The 19,866-nt window shown below is 39.4% G+C and overlaps 1 protein-coding gene across 9 annotated transcripts in view; it reads right to left on the bottom strand.

Moving 5' to 3' along the window:
* Positions 1 to 19,866, bottom strand: part of MAP7D2 (MAP7 domain containing 2) — a 75,234-nt gene that overhangs the window by 11,025 nt on the left and 44,343 nt on the right. For 2 of the 9 annotated variants that reach the window (XM_060770079.2, XM_060770082.2), the window contains exons 4-9: positions 17,029 to 17,143; positions 16,125 to 16,220; positions 11,628 to 11,738; positions 5,101 to 5,223; positions 4,189 to 4,337; positions 1,348 to 1,475 (exon numbers count right to left, since the gene is read on the bottom strand). In XM_060770079.2, coding sequence (XP_060626062.2) covers positions 1,348 to 1,475; positions 4,189 to 4,337; positions 5,101 to 5,223; positions 11,628 to 11,738; positions 16,125 to 16,220; positions 17,029 to 17,143 — 722 coding nt within the window. Of the gene's footprint in view, positions 1 to 1,347; positions 1,476 to 4,188; positions 4,338 to 5,100; positions 5,224 to 11,627; positions 11,739 to 16,124; positions 16,221 to 17,028; positions 17,144 to 17,305; positions 17,534 to 19,866 lie in introns of those variants that run through there. The other 7 variants (XM_060770087.2, XM_060770081.2, XM_060770083.2 and 4 more) reach the window with 7 other exon arrangements.

The raw sequence follows: 19,866 nt of genomic DNA, 5'->3' as shown, positions 1-19,866 counted from the left end.
TTCTCCTTGTCCGGTTTGCCCTCTAGTCAGCAGTTCTAGGTATCAGATTCATCCTTTATTTCCAGCATCTTTTCCTTCTGGAAAAACACACTCTTTTCTTTACCTTAATTTTAGACTAATTCATAATATCTTAAAAAAAGCAAGAAGTAGCAAGAACGAATATGCTGCTTCTATATTTTCTATCCTAACCTTTAAAGTATACGTTGAGTATCCCTTATTCGAAATACTTGGGACCAGAGATATTCCAGATTTCTGAAATTTTGGGGGGAATTTTTTAAAAACAGTATTTGCATTTGTTTGTTTGTTTATTGCTTTTCTATACTGCTTTTTTCACCCCTTAGGGATTCAAAGTGGTATACAGCATAATAAATGGCAAAAATGCAATGCCTCACATGCATATAAAACAATACATTAATATCTAATGCAATAACATATAACTGTAAATTAAAATAATTGAAAACTATACAAACCATCAGACATGACCGCAAAATATTTTAAATAGTGCATCAATCTTGTAGTTGTTCTTTAAGCTGCTCCAGTATTTCTATCAATCACCGAATGCCTGCTTGCATAGCCAAGTTTTGAGCTGTTTTCTGAGGAGTTCCACAGTGGAGGGTCCATCACCTAGAAAGCCCTGTCGGCGGATCCGAAAGCAGGACCTTCCCAGCCAATCTTAACACTCTGACTGGCTCATAAAGGGAGATGGACCAGAACCAATACAAATATAACTGGTCTTAGACATGAGAAGCAAATCTAAACAGTGAATTTATTTATATCCTATACACATAGCCTTAAAGTTGATTTTAAACTTCATATTTGCTAACTGTTAATTATTGAAACTAAGTTTGTGTACATTTATCTATCAGAAAGTGATGACTGCACTATCTTTCAGAATATTCCACATTTCAAAATTTCAGAGAAGGGATGGTCAATCTGTATAGACATTTCTACCCTATTAGAATTTTTGTCAATAAAATATTCTGAAAACAGTCCCAGACAAGGCAACCAAATTAATGGTTTGTAATGTGCCAGCCCTCTCTAAACAAAACCACCATTAAAAAGCTGGCAAAGTGGCTGCGGTACTTCACACAGCAAGTGGGCAGATTTTTCACGTAACTGGAGTTATGCTTTATAAGCTGAGATTATTCTGTATGCCTGAAAGGTGTTACATTGTAGCACATTGATAAGATTTGCATTTGTTTTATGTATGTTGAAAATGAAAATTTAAAATCACACTGTAATGTATAGAACAGAAAAGAAGAAAAACAGCAATATGTGAATTTGTCATCTTTTCTGCAATATTTAAATTGTCTTGGAGCTCACTGAAGATTTGCAAAACATCCTTACTTTGGAGTAGCAGGTGAAGCTGATCGCTTAGACATAGCTGCAGGGGAATCAGATCTTCGAAGAGGAGATCCCAAGCCAGACGATGTGCCAGGTGTTGTGGGTCGTTTCTCCTTTTTCTTCTTCTCATTCTTGAAAAAAAAGGAGAGAGTCTTTTGGTAGCTGTAAAATAATGTTACAGTCACAAATACATTTATCACAGATTCCTAAACTGATCAGGGCAGCTGTAGGGGGAAAAAACCCAATTTGAATAAAATAAATTGCAAAGCAGGGCTAGAAAATTCCCATGGGTTATATATATTTATGTCCCTCTGTCTCCTATTTTTAATGGTTCAGCAAATATTCCTCCTAAGCAATGTTGTCACATTTTTGGCCTACTATGAAATATTTTAGGCCAAGAACCTAGACCTATTCTAAACAACAGGAAGTGAAATGGAAGATTACTGGTGAAATCATCTCTGTGGCCTTTGGAGATGCTAAGTTACATTTGGGGACAAAACAAATTTAAGAGGCATGGCAGAGGTATGTGGTCCTATGGAGGCAAGTGCTGCTCACTAACCTCAAACAGTTGCCCACTGCTGTTGCAAGACACCCTGTCATTCGCATAGGTACACTTGCCTGAACCACCTTACTACTAAAGTCCTTTACTTATCAATTAACTCTTCCAACATTATACTTCTCTAAGCGCACACTGTTTCATACATATCATAATAAATATAATTCTGCAAAAGTTTTAATTGATAATTTAAGTATTTTACTGCTAAGGTAGTACCAAATATACTCATTTGAAGTTTGGCCATAAGAGGATTGTTACTTTTCAATGCCAAGCAAGTTCAGATTCAGACGACCAAATAACAAATATATAATCTCAAGAAGACTTTAGAATTTATCACACAAAGCAGTCAAATGGCAATTACAACAGGATAACAGCTGGACATAACATGGAGTTATCATCTTCCGTTGTTCCTTGGGGAGTGGGGGGAAAGGAACAACATCATGTGGTAAATCCCAGACGAGGATGCTGTTGCCTTCTGCAAATGCAATTGTCCCAACTCGTGCAATAAACTCCTAAGGCTTTGTTGCAGGTGCAGTGGTTTTTGAAGCTACTGGTTTTTAAAGCACTTTATAAAGAGACTGAGGGGGACCAAGGAAAAAGTCTAACATTCATCTGAACTAGTCAAATGGTTCTGAATTATGGGAAAAAAACAATTACTTCTACACACAGTCATCTTATTTCTCATTTTCAGCTGCAGTCTATCTGCTACAGAGTTACTGTTGGTACCTGTGAAATATGGATACTGGGAGCATGTTTCACTGTCTATTAAAGCAAGCCTAGGCATTTCCTCAAACTCAGGCTTTTAACTCCAGGAAAATAGAAACAAACAAAAACTTTAAAGACATGACCACAGAGTGAAGTTAATGCTTCCGATGCTTATTTTGGAGCTTCAAGAACAGTAATGTCTATATATTCTGTAGCAAACAGTGCAATGTATTCTTACTCAGAGCTCATTTAGTCATTACGTCTTCACTCAGCCTGCTTTTTTCCAAGAGACTTCAAAAAAACAAACCTCATGGAGGGCTGCCCTGTCATTAGGCAAAGCAAAGAAGTCACCTCATGCAGAAGACTAGGGCTGTCTTGAAATGGTAGCAAAATGTTTGTTATTTTTGTACTTTGACTACCATGGAGGGGACAGAAGAAGTTTGTGGGATTTTCAGCCTTCAGTTCTATATCTTTACTAATAGGACTGCCTAGTTGCATTGTTGCTCCCCTTGAGGCAGCAAAATGCCTTGAATATTACAACTGCAGATTCAAGGTATGGGTCACTAGAGTAAATCAAGTGCCTAAGGTGACTTGGGAGGGAAGGTAAAATCACCTTGACTTGCAGATTGTTTAACCTTATTTCCTTGTAATGCTTTTAAGTAAACAAATGGAGTCATACTCTTTCAAATATTTGAAGGGGAAGTTGGGGAGGGGGGGTGATCTTCCGCTTTTTTACTTGCAAGTAAACTATCCCTCCCTGCTATGAGAAGTTCGGAAGAGAAGGAGCATCCGGTTCCCTGTACTCTCTACTGGGGCAGGAAAGCACCAAAGAGATGCCACCACTGGTATTTCTGTGTAAAGGCATTCCAAAAATACAGAAGCAGTGCCATGGCAAAAAGAAGTACTCACTGGTAAAAAAAAAACATAAAGTAGAAAGATAATATAGTAGATAGACTGATGATTGTCTCCTTGAGTCTATATCTATATATTGGGATTAGTACACAGAACAGAACTTTTCATTTTCTCTGTTTCCAGCTCCATGTGGAGATATGAAATAAACCTTCTGATCCATAACAACATGGACAAGAGTTCCAGTCTTTTGTAACATACCCTTTTGACAAACTTATTCTTATTTCACATGATGTAAAAGATATGAAGCAAAACTTTGCATGTGGTATCAACCTCTTTGTGCGAAGTAAAGACAATTCCAGCCAAGAAACTCACTTTTAAAATTGAATCACTGGCAGTAATGTAATTATTCAGCTCTACTTTTCATTAAAGTCCATGAAAGAAAATACATGTAATCAGAAACTTAACAAAACAACTTGATGCTTTTTGGAGACAACCATTATGAGAAAATACATCCCTAAATACCACAGCTTCCTCCCAAAATGTCTCTGTGTAAGATTAGATGCTTAGAAAAAATGTGACTAAAAGAATGGAAGTAACAAGATGAGAAGGGTGGAGAGGAGGAAGAGAGCATGAGATGGGTGTTCTTTTATCTTTAAGAAACAGAATGTAATCAATAACAAATATTTTAAAAACAGAACTTCAGTTTTTCTCCAATCAACTTTCAAACCCACCTGGGAGACTTCAGTAGCACTTGCTCCCTTCACTGCATCTGGTGTGGAAGGAGAAGTTGCCTTCTTTCTCTCCATACTCCGAGTGGGGGAAGGCTTGTAAGGAGATCTAAGAGGGCTAGCTGGTGCTACACGAGGACAGATATGGAATACTAAAGAGTTATAGTACAATAGCAAGAGCAATAGGGAACGGAGACAAAAGAAGTGAGGGAAAGGAGGAGGGAAACAGCACAAACTTATTAGAAACATTCTGACACAAAAGGTGGTCAAACACACTAGAGAATCGTGTTTTCTCTTTTTTATATAACTATCACATATTTGCCCTTATACCTCACTAAATTAATAAATTTTGTTTTTTCAGGATTTAGAGATAAATCATAATTGATTTTTAAAATCTTGTTCTGAGAAATACTGCTGTTTCATGTTAATTTTTAATCAGAGGATTCTGAAACATGTCTAAAGTCATAGCCTACGCAATGACCATCAGTAAATGATACATGATACCAATTTTATCAGATGCATAAATAATCTTAAAGTAGTTTGCTGAATGTTGCTGGTCTTGTGTAGCTTTTCAAAGATCTGCACAAGCTGTTAATACAATTACTTCTTAAACCTGTAGCATGTTTTCTGAACAAATAATTTTAGTTTCCTGGAAAATATTGGCTGAAAACTTTGCCATTATGAAAACTAATGTTTTGTTTATTATCTGCCAATCTATAATGTTACATTATTCAATACCCATATTAACAGAACCAGGCAATCATCACTTGAGAATTCCTGAATAAATGACTTTATGTGTATCCATGGTTGAAGGATCAATACTAAAATAACCTAAAATTGATCCCTTTCATAAAGGAAGTATCTCACCATCCTCCCCCCAGTGTACCTAACACATTCCTTAAGTTTTTAGTTTACCTGGATCATTGTATTGCTCAGAAAGCATTAATGTACTTCTGCTTCTGGCTAAAGAAGCTTGTGTGGGAGTCAATAGTCGTGAAATAATAAAGTTTTCCATTGGACTAAGGTGCATGCGATGAGCTGAAGGATGGAAGCAAATGAAAAACATTAAGAATATGGCTACATCTAAACCTTGAAAATAAATATAAAGAATGGACAAAACAAAATAAACAAGGAAAAACCAACAATTAACAACTACTAGGAAAATATGTAAATGGGATTCTTGAATTTAGTTTTTCTACCAAGGAGCAGGTCTTTTTTTTTTACCATTTTATGTCTTATTTCCTCTAGCTAGTGAAACAGATACTGAGGTAGTAGTCTCCTTTGTAGTCTCCTCAGCCTAAGTTTCCATAAATATTCTAATCAGGTACTACCAAGAGCATGGACTGACTGCTGGCCTTATGTTATGACAGTGGCAAATGATTTTGGTCTTCAGTTTTAAGAAACCCCCAGTCAGTATGGCAAGAGATTATGGGTTCTAGGATGTGTAAATCCAAAACAATTGGATGTAAAACACGTGAAAACTAGCTTTCTTATCCAGGTTAAGATCGTAGATAAAAATCCAGAGCTTAAGTTACACTATTTTTTCTGCCTCCAGCAAAGGATCACCGCCTTGTCGGGGCGCTGGAGCTTGAGCACCTCAATGATGTCATGAGCGAAACCGTGAAGGGACACCCAAGACGGGACGGTTGTGGCAGAGAGGTCAGACCAAGCGTGATCCCTGGGGAAGGCAATGGCAAACCACTCCAGTATCCTTGCCAAGAAAACTAAATGGATCAGTACAACCAGAGATATGTCGGTATGCCATTGGAAGATGGGACTCCCAGGTCGGAAGATGGCCAAAATGCTACTGGGGAGGAGCAGAGGATAAGTTCAACTAGCCCCAGATGTGATGACGCAGCTAGCTCAAAGCCGAAAGGAAGGCTAGCGGCCGACGGTACTGGAGGTGAACGACGAATCCGATGCTCTAAAGATCAACACACCATAGGAACCTGGAATGTAAGATCTATGAGCCAGGGCAAATTGGATGTTGTTATTGGTGAGATGTCAAGACTAAAGATAGACATTCTGGGGGTCAGCGAACTGAAATGGACTGGAATGGGCCACTTCACATCAGATGACCACCAGATCTACTACTGCGGACAAGAGGAACATCGAAGAAATGGAGTAGCCTTCATAATTAATAAGAAATTCGCTAAAGCGGTGCTTGGATACAACCCAAAAAATGACAGAATGATCTCAATTCGAGTGCAAGGAAAGCCTTTCAACATTACAGTGATCCAAATATATGCCCCAACCACAGCTGCTGAAGAAGCAGAAGTAGATCAGTTCTATGAGGATCTGCAGGAACTACTGGATAATACACCAAAAAGAGACATTATTTTCATTACAGGAGACTGGAATGCCAAGGTGGGAAGTCAAATGACAACAGGGATCACAGGCAAGCATGGTCTGGGAGAACAAAATGAAGCGGGACGCAGGCTGATAGAATTTTGCCAGGAAAACTCGTTGTGTATAACGAATACTCTCTTCCAACAACCTAAAAGACGGCTTTACACATGGACCTCTCCAGACGGTCAACACCGAAATCAGATTGACTACATCCTTTGCAGCCAAAGGTGGCGGACATCCATCCAGTCGGTGAAAACAAGACCTGGGGCTGACTGTAGCTCAGATCACGAACTTCTTATTGCTCAATTTAGAATAAAACTAAAGAGATCAGGGAAAATACACAGACCAGTTAGATATGATCTCACTAACATTCCTAGCGAATATACAGTGGAAGTGAAGAACAGATTTGAAGGACTAGATTTAGTAAACAGAGTCCCAGAAGAATTATGGACAGAAGTCCGAGACATTGTTCAGGAGGCGGCAACAAAGTACGTCCCAAAGAAAAAGAAAACCAAGAAGGCAAAATGGTTGTCTGCTGAGACACTGGAAGTAGCCCAAGAAAGGAGGAAAGCAAAAGGAAACAGGGATAAGGGGAGATATGCCCAGTTAAATGCGCAATTCCAGAGGTTAGCCAGAAGAGATAAGGAACTATTTTTAAATAAGCAATGCATGGAAGTGGAAGAAGACAACAGAATAGGAAGGACAAGAGACCTCTTCCAGAAAATTAGAAACATTGGAGGTAAATTTCAGGCAAAAATTGGTATGATAAGAAACAAAGATGGCAGGGACCTAACAGAAGCTGAAGAGATCAAGAGAAGGTGGCGAGACTATACAGAAGATCTGTATAGGAAGGATAATAATATTGAGGATAGTTTTGACGGTGTGGTGAATGAGTTAGAACCAGACATCCTGAGGAGTGAGGTTGAATGGGCCTTAAGAAGCATTGCTAACAACAAGGCAGCAGGAGACGACGGGATCCCAGCTGAACTGTTTAAAATCTTAAAAGATGATGCTGTCAAGGTGATGCATGCCATTTGCCAGCAAATATGGAAAACACAAGAATGGCCATCAGACTGGAAAAAATCAACTTATATCCCCATACCAAAAAAGGGAAATGCAAAAGACTGCTCAAACTTCCGTACAGTGGCCCTTATTTCTCATGCCAGTAAGGTAATGCTCAAGATCCTGCAAGGAAGACTCCAGCAATACATGGAGCGAGAGTTGCCAGATGTTCAAGCTGGGTTTAGAAAAGGTAGAGGAACGAGAGACCAAATTGCCAATATCCGCTGGATAATGGAGAAAGGCAGGGAGTTTCAGAAAAACATCTACTTCTGCTTCATTGACTATTCTAAAGCCTTTGACTGTGTGGATCATAATAAATTGTGGCAAGTTCTTAGTGGGATGGGCATACCAAGCCACCTTGTCTCTCTCCTGAGGAATCTGTACAAGGACCAAGTAGCAACAGTAAGAACTGACCACGGAACAACAGACTGGTTCAAGATTGGGAAAGGCGTACGGCAAGGCTGCATCCTCTCACCCAACCTTTTTAACTTGTATGCAGAACACATCATGCGATGTGCGGGGCTGGATGAATGCAAAGCTGGGGTGAAAATTGCTGGAAGAAACATTAACAACCTCAGATATGCAGATGACACCACTCTGATGGCCGAAAGCGAGGAGGAGCTGAGGAGCCTTCTAATCAAGGTGAAAGAAGAAAGCGCAAAAGCCGGGTTGCAGCTAAACGTCAAAAAAACCAAGATTATGGCAACAAGAATGATTGACAACTGGAAAATAGAGGGAGAAACCGTGGAGGCCGTGACAGACTTTGTATTTCTAGGCGCAAAGATTACTGCAGATGCAGACTGTGGCCAGGAAATCAGAAGACGCTTACTTCTTGGGAGGAGAGCAATGTCCAATCTCGATAAAATAGTGAAGAGTAGAGACATCAGACTGGCAACAAAGATCCGCCTAGTCAAAGCCATGGTATTCCCTGTAGTAACCTACGGATGTGAGAGCTGGACCTTAGGGAAGGCTGAGCGAAGGAAGATCGATGCTTTTGAGCTGTGGTGTTGGAGGAAAGTTCTGAGAGTGCCTTGGACTGCGAGAAGATCCAACCAGTCCATCCTCCAGGAAATAAAGCCCGACTGCTCACTGGAGGGAAAGATACTAGAGACAAAGTTGAAGTACTTTGGTCACATCACGAGGAGACAGGAAAGCCTAGAGAAGACAATTATGCTGGGGAAAGTGGAAGGCAAAAGGAAGAGGGGCCGACCAAGGACAAGATGGATGGATGGCATCCTTGAAGTGACTGGACTGACCTTGAGGGAGCTGGGGGTGGTAACGGCCGACAGGGAGCTCTGGCGTGGGCTGGTCCATGAGGTCACGAAGAGTCGGAGACGACTGAACGAATGAACAACAACATTTTTTCTGCTATGGAGTCTTTTCGGCCTTCAAAAAGCTTCTAAGCACAACAACTGAGACAACCAGGGCAAACATGCATTCTGGCCCTAGTAAGCAATAAGCAAAACATTGGTGGCTTCCTGGGAAATGACAGAACCAGCAGGATCTGCAGCTATTTTTCAGGAATGGGGCTATGTCATCTATATCTGAAAGTCATCATTTCTACCAATTTCAGTGAAAAAAGATGTGGAAGATCAGGCAGGAGGCTGTGATCCAAGGCACTTTTCAATAGAAATTAATTTAATAATTCATTAAAATAAAATTATAAAAAATATTACATTATTTCTATCCCATTCTATATCAGGAGATCTCAGTGGATAGTGACAAATACTTAAGTTAACGTCTACAGATATCCATGCACTATATTCTTGCATCAAAGAAGCTTTAAAAATACTTTCACAACTTTGAGCTCAAATTCCATTTAGTTGGCAGGAGAAGAGGGAAAAGTCCAGTCAAAGTAATGAGTAAATACAGAACTACTCTGTTGAAGAGTCCTTTACTTTAATTAAACATTTGTCATCATCCACTGCTGGGAGTTACTGTTGCCGCAGTCTGGGTTCATCTGATTTATAAGCATATTACATTTCTATACTGTGCAACAGCCAAAGTTCTTCAGTTAATTCATAAAATACAGCCAAAAACATAAAATTTAAAAACAGCCTAACAAATATATCCTCAAATATGACAATTATGGGCATCAAGGCACTGCCAGAAAAACATGGACAGGATAGGATCATGCTGGGAGTTTGCTCTTTTGCTCCAATTTCCTTCTTACTAGAACAGGCTCTCTGGGACTTTTAAAACATGCCTCTTTCTTGGTTCAAAACATTTTCTCTGCAGTCCTAATCCAGAAGAATAAGTGTGAAAAGATCTTTGTATAACAGTATGCATGTGTAGTTTGCTGGTACGAGCAAGAATCTGCAAAAATGGTGTGCTAATGCCGAATTTGCAAGGCATCTGCAGTTCGTCACTCCCTCTATAATTATACCTGCTCCTTCTAATATGTCCCCCTGACGTATCCCACTACATCAGTGGTTCTCAACCTGGGGTCCCCAGATGTTTTTGGCCTACTATTCCCAGAAATCCCAGCCAGTTTACCAGCTGTTAGGATTTCTGGGAGTTGAAGCTCAAAAACATCCGGGGACCCCAGGTTGAGAACCACTGCACTACATGAAGGCCAAACTTTGAGAGGGAAACAAGCACTAAATTCTGCTTCTTAGCAAATTCCCCAAGGTTTAGGAAAACAACATGTATCAATATTAAACGACTGCTGCAAATATTAATTTGATAGAAAACCCAATTCTGTAAAAAGTTGGCTATCTTTCTTTGTGTATGTATCTATATATCTCCCTTTGGGGAGATAAAATGGGATAATAATAATAATAATAATAATAATAATAATAATAATGTGTATAGGGTGTGTGTGTATAGATAGATAGACCCCCCCCCACACACACACACACGATGCTTGAGAAAGCATATATCAAAGCAGTTGGGATTTAATATATAGACAGTCACAATAATGTAGTGAGTTGAATTACAAATATCCAGGCATAGGTCTCACCAGAATGGGTGAGCATTCTGACCTACTTCAAAGGATTGTTTGCCATCTGGAACTCTTTGGAGGCAAGGTGGGATGGAAACACAACAAATAGAGAGTAGCCCTAAACATGTTTTGGCTGAAGAGACTCAATACTGTGTGGAAACGAATGGAGCAAGGATCATTCCATTACACCACAACCCTCTCAACCATGACAAGGTAAGAGAATGTAGTATCAGAAGTAGTTCTCTCACTGGCAGATGGTGGTAATGATTTCTTAAGCAGGGCTTCCCATGCATGATGATCTACTGTAGTGGTTCTCAACCTGTCGGTTCCCAGTTGTTTTGGCCTTCAACTCCCAGAAATCCTAACAGCTAAACTAGCTGGGATTTCTGGGAGTTGTAGGCCAAAACATCTGGGAACCCACAGGTTGAGAACCACTGATCTACTGGATTTGGATCTGCTGGATCTAAGCCTTCTCTGTTCTCTCAGGACCAGGGATAGATGAAAGGGTTTTTTTGGTTTTGGTTTTTTTTTTTTTTTTTTTTGGTCTGAGGTAGAAAAACTAATAGTACTGTCATTGTACTGCACAGGTAACTAAGTGGCAGAATTAGCAAAATCCAGCCCAATTGTTTTGCTACAACTCTCCTTATGCCAGCTAGTTGGACCCAATCTAGACCTATTGGCTATGTTAGCTCTGAAGGACAGGCACACCCCAGCATCAACTTCTACCTCGGCCAGCTTGAACCAGCAGGTCCAGGATTGCAACCATGGACTCACCACTCTGATGCTTCCTGGCTTCCCTTTGAAGGGCAGAGTCCCACTAAGATGCAAACTATATTCCTATATAACACCACCGATCATCTGAAGACTACACTGTCATTTTCTAGGAGAAACTTGCTTCAATACTGCTAATATATTTAAAAAGTAACATTTGCTCTGTTTTTCACTAGAGAATGCTTAACTAATCACAAAATGGAAAAAAAGGTGGCAGGAGACAGGGGAAGGAAAAGGAGTGGGGAGAGAAATTCATTTTTAAGACACAAAAGGAGAGATTATTTCTGGTGTGACAACAAGCAGCACATTCACTTGCCTCTGTCAGGGGAATGTGTTATTGTTGCTGTGGAGGAGGAGAGGCGCTTATTGATAGGCGACTCCATTTGCTTTGGAAGATTCATTGTAGAGGCTGAAAGTTTGTCACATGCTGCAGAGAGATGCATTGAACACATTTATAGTCATTGTACATGGCTGAATGTTCCTAGAGCTAACCTTTAACTTTCTTACCTCCGGCCTTGCGACTGGATCAGAGAAAAGAATAAAGCACATCTGACAAACCCAATAGTCAGAGCTGCCTACCCGTTTTATAATTCAAGACGTAGAATTTTGTCTTACACGCTTTAACATTTCAGTTTTACAATACAGCAGATAAGGTTATTTTATAGTAAAAACTAAGAAGAGAGAAAGAAGGAATACTAATCCAAGAAAAGGGAAATAAAGACTACTGCTAATTTTACAGGAAGGTGTGATGAAGAAAACATTTCCTATTTTTCAGCTCCATTAATTGAGATGCTGGAAGACTCTTCATGGTTTGCAAATAAGTCAGGGGTCTATATGGTTTTTCAGCAAGAGAGGCATCTTATTTCTTCATGGTGAACATTTCCAAAGCTCAAAGCAACTGAAAAGATAGCTCCCTATTCTCTTCTGAGTACACTTACTCTTTTATCACACCAGGGCCTCGAATTTTTGCCACCTGCAGAATTCTGGGAAATGTAGTTTGAGAATACGAGGATCTCCATAGTTGAGAATTCAAAAGGCTCTGTTCCAAACTACATTTCCCAGAATTTTGCAGGTGGCAGAAATGCAGAGTACTTGTTTTGAAGCCCGGGTGTAATAATGTTGCTAATTACACTATCTGTGTGTTTCATATACTAAGTACCTCTGAAGCTCACTGCCAGAGGGAGCACTATATGCCCCCTCTTCTTCCCAGTCCCAAACTTAGGAGGATGGGACCCAAGAGCCTCCAAAATATAGCATAATAAAAATATTTGTATGATTAAAATTATGGTTTTTAAGCATTTACTGATAGATTTTAATATGTATCAGTCTCACATGCTCTTTTAATAGATGCTAGGTGCTGTTTTATCATTCCCAACTTCATGCAAATAATAATAATAGCAGCAGCAGCTAACATTATGAATAGTATGTGGCTGTCCAGAAGTTGCAAGACTGAATTTCCCATCATCTCGAGCAATGAGGAGGGTAAAAAATAAAATTCTTATTCTTATTATTTTCTTTTACCAAGGGTTATACTGGTTAGAACTTATGAGAATTGGAGTCCAGCATTGTCATGATGGCCAGGTGTTTCTACAATCTCAGAAATAATTACAAATTTTGTTTGAATGCCAAGGCTGACTCAAATATTTGGATTTTTGCTAAGATTTTATATTCAGTATCTAGCAATAAAGAGTGCTGATCTGTACTGCCCATCAGTGGTATTGCAGAAATCTCATTAGGTGCTTGGCAAATAAAGGTTTTATTTCAAAACTCATTTTGGTAATAATAGCTGATAACCACAGTACAGAATGGACTGAAGGGGTGGATTGTAGTCTATGACTAACAACTGGATTTAGGCTATAAGATTTAAATACATCTTAGAATAATTAGCTTCGCATACTTCTTACATAAATACCAGTCATAGCATGAATGAAATTATGATTATTTGCACGTAATAAACATACTCTGTTGGCTACATTTTATCTGGTGTGAATGTTTTCATGTAAGCAACAAGTTAGACCACTGAGCCCAGTATGGTTGGCATGCTCCCACCTCAAAACTCACCACCTGAATACGGGAGGTTATTCCCTATAGAATAAACTGTAGGGAAAATGCAACACGTTTCTGCTTGTCCCAGGGCAAGTATCGGGGTTTAGTCATCAGATGCCAGCTCACTCACTTGGTTTTGCATGGCACAATCAAAGCTAGTAAAGACATCCCATCAAAACAGCCGTACCCACACTTCTGATTCTTTGTTTTGCTGGAATGTGAATCCTAATCCAGAAGAATATACTCTTTTTCATATATTCCTCATATCGGGGGATAATAGAGGTAGAGTTATGCTATTAGCCCCCATTTTACCCTTACCATTGCTTGCCCATGCCTTGGAAAAGGATGTCTGAGTAGGGAAAGGCTATGTGTAGATTTCCTCAGAGATGAAACATAGCACAACCAGCATTCTATCTTTTGCAGTGAAATAGCCATATATTCATTTTTGGGCAACAGCCATATTTAGTTTAATACTGTCTATATACCCTTTACCAAATTTTATATTAGGAAAAGCAACTATGGTGTAGAGCAGTGGTTCTCAACCTGTGGGTCCCCAGGTGTTTTGGCCTACATCTACTAGAAATCCTAGCCAGTTTACCAGCTGTTAGGATTTCTAGGAGTTGAAGGCCAAAACATCTGGGGGGACACAATTTAAGAACTACTGGTGTAGAGTTTTGAGCATTGGATTAGGACTCTAGAGGCAAGGATTTGAATCTCCACTTAGCCATTGGAACCCATTGGGTGACCTTGAGAAGGTCACATTATTACTTTTGGAGGGCAACAAAGGCAACCCCCACACACACAAATCTTGCCAAAATAAATACTGTGATAGGGTCTTCATAAGTCAGGAATGACTTGAAGGTAAATAGTAACAAACTAAACAGTAGCTGACACATATGTTTTGATTTATAGAAGGACATTTTTCAATATAAAACCAAGCACACATAAGTAAGGAGCAGTCCAAGTCAAGATGCAGGGATGAAAAATTGTAGAAAGGCAGCAACAAGTTTATTATTATACTAATCACTAGCAGCTACCTATTTTGTTTGTTGTTGCTGTGAGTCTTCAAATCATATCTGACTTATGACAGCTCTAAGGTGAGCCCATCTTGGGGATTTCTTGGCAGAATTTGTTCAGAAGAGGTTTTTTTCCTCCCCTTATCTTACTCTAAGGTTGAAAGACTTTACCCAAGGTCACCCAGTGGATTTCTACAGTTCAGTGTGGATTCAAAACCTGGTTTCCCAGTGTCTTAGCCCTATATTTGAACTTCTATGCCATGCAAAGCTAGTGTCATTTAATGGTTTGAACATTGGACTAGGACACAAGAGACCAGGGTTCAAATCCCTGCTCAATCCCAATGGCAAACTACCAATTCGGGTTTTAGAGCAGGGGTCCTCAAACTAAGGCCCGTGGGCTGGATACGGCCCTCCAAGGTCATTTACCCAGCCCTCGCTCAGGGTCAACCTAAGTCTGAAATGACTTGAAAGCACACAACAACATCAACAACAATCCTATCTCATCAGCCAAAAGCAGGCCCACACTTCCCATTGAAATACTAATAAGTTTATATTTGTTAAAATTGATCTTCATTTTAATTATTGTATTGTTTTAAAGTGTTTTTTGCACTACAAATAAGATATGTGCAGTGTGCATGGGAATTCATTCATGTTTTTTTCAAATTATAATTTGGCCCTCCAACAGTTTGAGGGACTGTGACCTGGCCCTCTGCTTAAAAAGTTTGTGGACCCCTGTTTTAGAGTATCTAGTCTTTATTTGATTTTACTATGAAAGACTAGTTTCCATCAACAATGTAACCCACACAATGAAAAGCTATTAAAACAATTCATTGCAGTCCAGAATGCTCTGGTTCCAAAACAACTCTACAATTTAATACTGTCATGAATGTAAAGTAAGGGTTTAGTTCTTTCTGCCTTTGGATAACAAGTACATGATTTCTGAAGAAAAAAACATGTTACAAGTAAAATGTTCTTCCTACATGCTTATATTATATAACTGAAATGTTTGAACCTTCATACTCCATCCAACACTTATTTTCATCTGCAGTTACTCAAAAAGGCACACAATAAACACAACACATGTGAGTGTTTCACACTTTGACAAAAGATTATGAACTTGACAATAGTGGGGGAAGTGTTTGGAATATCACTATGATTTTGGAATATCAAGCATGCATTGGTTCACTATGGCAAAATCGAAAAGAAGAAGACACTGTGCAATGGATGGGCACAATTCACCAAGTCACTTTCTTCATTTCCATGGGAACTGTTGCATTCAGTCTCAGGGCCCTTCCACACAGCCATATAACCTAGAATATCAAGGCAGAAAATCCCACAATATCTACTTTGAACTAGGTTATTGTAGTCCACACTGCCATATATCCCAGTTCAAAGCAGATATTGTGAGATTTTATTCAACTGTGTGGAAGGGGCCTGAGTCAGGCTTACACAACCTGGTGCCTTCCTGATATTTTTGGCCTATAACACCAAGCAACCCAGCCAGTATGGGCAATGTTCAGGAATTACATGACTTATGGCCCAAAACACCTGAATGGCACCAGGCTAGGACAAACCACTCTAAGTGAGAGAGGGGTAGCCACAGTGCTTTGGGTAATTGAGCCCTTAACCTCCAGTGTGAACACTGTCAAGGATAAAACTGAAAAAAAAACCAAGAGAACACGTCAGTCACTGATAAGGACAAAACTGGTGGATGACAGACAACACTATGGCACTGTGAGTCTCTCAAATACCATTGGAGGAATCGGTTGCAGCAGTTGAGGTCAGAGGGTCTGGAAGAAGGGTGTTGGCAGCTAAACCTAGAGGGGGTGGGCTATTTTCTGATTCACCTACACAACAAGAAAAAATCAGAGCAAAGAGAGGTGACAGATTACATAAAGAGTGTTAAAAAACCCAAACAATACACTAAAGACTTCTAATATGTCTGTTTCTGGACATGTTAAGAGCTTGTCCTTCTCAAGATGGATATAGATTTTTCTGCACCACCCTGAGGAAAAACTGTGCTAAACACATCAGTTTTCATAGCAAGGATGAGCACTGGAAAAGCTCTCATCGTTAAAAGAAAATCCTAACACATTTTAACTAAACAAAATCTACAAGAAGAAGCTGGTGAATTTAAAAACATTTGGATGATTTTGGAAAATAATGAATGTTAATACATGGTTGATGTTAACTTGCTTTGAAATCAAACCAAAGAGAGAGCAGCTAAAGGAAAAGGGTAGCATTCATATCCATCTGTAAATACTGCACAATCATGGAGAAGTCCATTGAGATTTTAAGGAGTGCCTGGGATAAAAATAGACTACCTTCTGCCAAGTCATACAGAGCTGATAGCCATAATAATGCAGAAGGGCTTATTTCAATTGTGTCTAATTTGTTTGAGTATTTATTTATAACAGACTGTTTATGTAGACAAACTTTGCTGCTGGCCTACTTACAAGAAGATTATCTGAGTGTGAAATTTAACAATAACATATTTTTTAATCATGCATCTCAAGGGTTTTTCTCTCCCCCTTCCCCCCCCCCCCCTCACACACATTCTTTGCAGCTCACCACCAAAACAGATTTTGCAGCTTTCTTTTTAATCTGAGTATTTGCAATTCACAATCTGCAATGCAGTCAGCCACTTTCACTCACCCTCTCTGTCTCCGGAGCCTGCAGCCAGTGCTCCTCCCCACGACCATCTCTTCTGTTTTTGCTCCAGCTGCTGACTTCGTTCCATGGACCTCCGCATCATTGCTTCTAATCGCTCCTAAACCATCATTGAGGGAGCGGGGATTAAAAACATGTCTGACTTAAAGAATCTCATTACAAAACCCTCAAGCAAATAAAACCGTGTTTTTATTCTGCCTACACATACAAGCAGGTTGCCAGCACTGCAAAAAGCAGTGAGCAAATTGCCACATCCACTCACCTCCAAAAATATATATCCTTTGTCTGCAGACAACTACTGAGGTCACCACAAAGGCTGAAGTTAGTAACACAAGTTACATCACCTCCAAGCATCTGCTCCTGCTGACAAGACTGCTGCTGTGCCTCTGTCTCGACTTAATTTGTTTAAGAATAATGCATGAGAAGCATTAACTCTGTCATTTCAGCAGAGCTACGCTTTCCTCCTTCAGTGGCGAATCTCAGCTGCTGCAATAAATCCCTCTGACTGCACTGAAATTACACATTTATATATGCAATCACCACGAAAAACAAACACCCTGTCTACTGAAAAATCAACCACCTGTACTTGTCTGCAGTTGATGTTTTCATTATTCTAAGTCTATCTTCATTGAGGCAAGGGAAAGAAAAGGCTCCACCTCTTTCAATTTCTTCCTCTCACATCATTTATATGGCTTCTGTGGGGATTGATAAATGAAAATAAACAGAAGCATTACCACATTACCACAGTTTCTGAACCAAGATATACCCTGCAGTATAATAAAGTATCACTCGGGCTTGTGTAACAAGTAACACTGACTTTACTTCAGTTCAAAAGGTCAAACAGGGCAACAATATATACAGCAGTCTCTCTGAATTCACACAGAGAACAGAGGGAATAAACAGTCCTTTTTAAATAGTTGTTAAAATATGCTTCATGCCTTAGAAATGATCAGGTTTGAGAGAGTTGGCAGCCATTTTCTTACTGGCTGTTTCCAGTCAGTGCTCTCTTCACTCTCCAAAGTGAAAGTGGCAATTAAAACCATTTGTCTCAGCAGCAAGCTAGAGATAGTAGCCAATCAGAACTCTGGCCCCTGGCATGCTCAGCCAATCAGCTGCTGACACATGGGGGTTTGCCTTTTCCTTCCAATGAAGCTGAGAGTGTGTGACTTACCCAAGGTCACCCAATGGATTTCCACAGCTCAGCCTGTTGGTTGTTGCAAACGACCTCATTTTTTCATAAGATTTTAGCTACTAGTCTTTAGATGTTTTAAATCTACTTATACATTTATAATAAGCATTTATGTTTGTATGGCTCATTTAAGTTTTCACCTCTGGTTATTTTGTTTGTTATTAAGTTTAAAGTTAGGTTGCTTTTATGTTGTTTGATGTGGTAGGTTTTGATGTAATTTGTTTGTATGCTTTGGCGTTTTTGTATTGAATGTTTGCCATACATGTCGGAAACCGCCCTGAGTCCCTTCAAGGAGAAAGAGCGGTCTACAAATAAAGTTTTATTATTATTTATTATTATAGTCCAAAACCAAGTCATTGGCTCTCTCACATGTCCTTTGCATTTCATTTATTTCATTCATGTGTCAGTTTATAACCAGAGCTGCCAGGGTATCATGTATAAAAATGAAAATATTAAGACACATAATATCAGATTTTTTAAAAAAAGAGAAGCATGAGATTCCTCACAGGGATCCATAACACTCAGAAATACAAGGTGTGGTACCATCTGTTTGAAGGCACGGCAATGCAGATGACCACTAATGCTACTGGGGCTGGGTCACAGAATCCTGTAGCCCAGACAGATCCTAAAGGTTATCATTCATGCATGTTTATATGTGTATTGTAAATTGGGTGAGGATTGCTTTGTTACATTTTGGGCAATTGCTGCCTATTATGTTTCATTTATTCCACAGTAGTCTTTGGTCCTTCATGATTATACTGGAAAGGTGCTGCTAGTACAGATAACACAATTAAAACCAATGTGTGTCTATAAGATAAGCCCAATTCTGTGTCTATAAGATAAGCCCACTTTCCTAAGTAAAAGTGATAAGCATTAGTATTTGTGGTTTTCTCAACCTGTTGCACGACAGCTCCCATCATCCTAGGAAAGTCAATCAGGCAAACTTGGTTCCAAATGGAAGGTGAACCTTATGAAAAACGATAGTCCTCATCCCTTCCTAGTTGCAACAGCAGGGATGTGCAGTTTCTCGATGGTTTTGGACCCTAACTCGTTTTGATTACAGGCAGTAATACAAGATAATATGAGTTGCAGTCCAAAAACTAATAAATATTCTTGATTATGCTTGAAGCATGTAGTACAAACTGTGGTATCAGAGTATTTCAAGTTGTTTCATAGCATTTCTGTGGTTCAAGCCCTAGATAACCAAAAATCCATTTATAAAATATTCTTGATACTTGTCAAAACTGAACTTACCGTATATACTCAAAAGATAAGCCGGGTTTTCCAGCCCCTTTTTTGAGCTGAAAAAGCTTCCCTCGGCTTATAATGGGGACAAGGTCAAGGCCAGGCAGCGGAGCCTGGAGGCAATTGCTTACAATATAGGATATATTTCTCTCTCCTCTTCATGTCCTTTGACAGTGTGTTTTCTTTTCCAGTCAAATGGGAGGGAAGGAGGGAGATATATTTCATGCCCTCCTTGTTTGGTTAGCTCTCTTTAAAACTCATCCAATATCCTGGCTTTTTTTTGTATGTGTGTGTATCTAAACGTAGTAACTTTATATGTGTATTTTTGTTGTTGGAAGTTTTCCTCTCATGTTTTCACGTCTTTGCAAATCCTATATACATATAGATAT

Source organism: Anolis sagrei, chromosome 3 (assembly GCF_037176765.1).
Source record: "Anolis sagrei isolate rAnoSag1 chromosome 3, rAnoSag1.mat, whole genome shotgun sequence".
Classification (NCBI taxonomy): Eukaryota; Metazoa; Chordata; class Lepidosauria; order Squamata; family Dactyloidae; genus Anolis; species Anolis sagrei.
The sequence above is the reverse complement of the archived record's forward strand: the minus strand, read 5'-3'. Positions and strand labels throughout refer to the sequence as shown.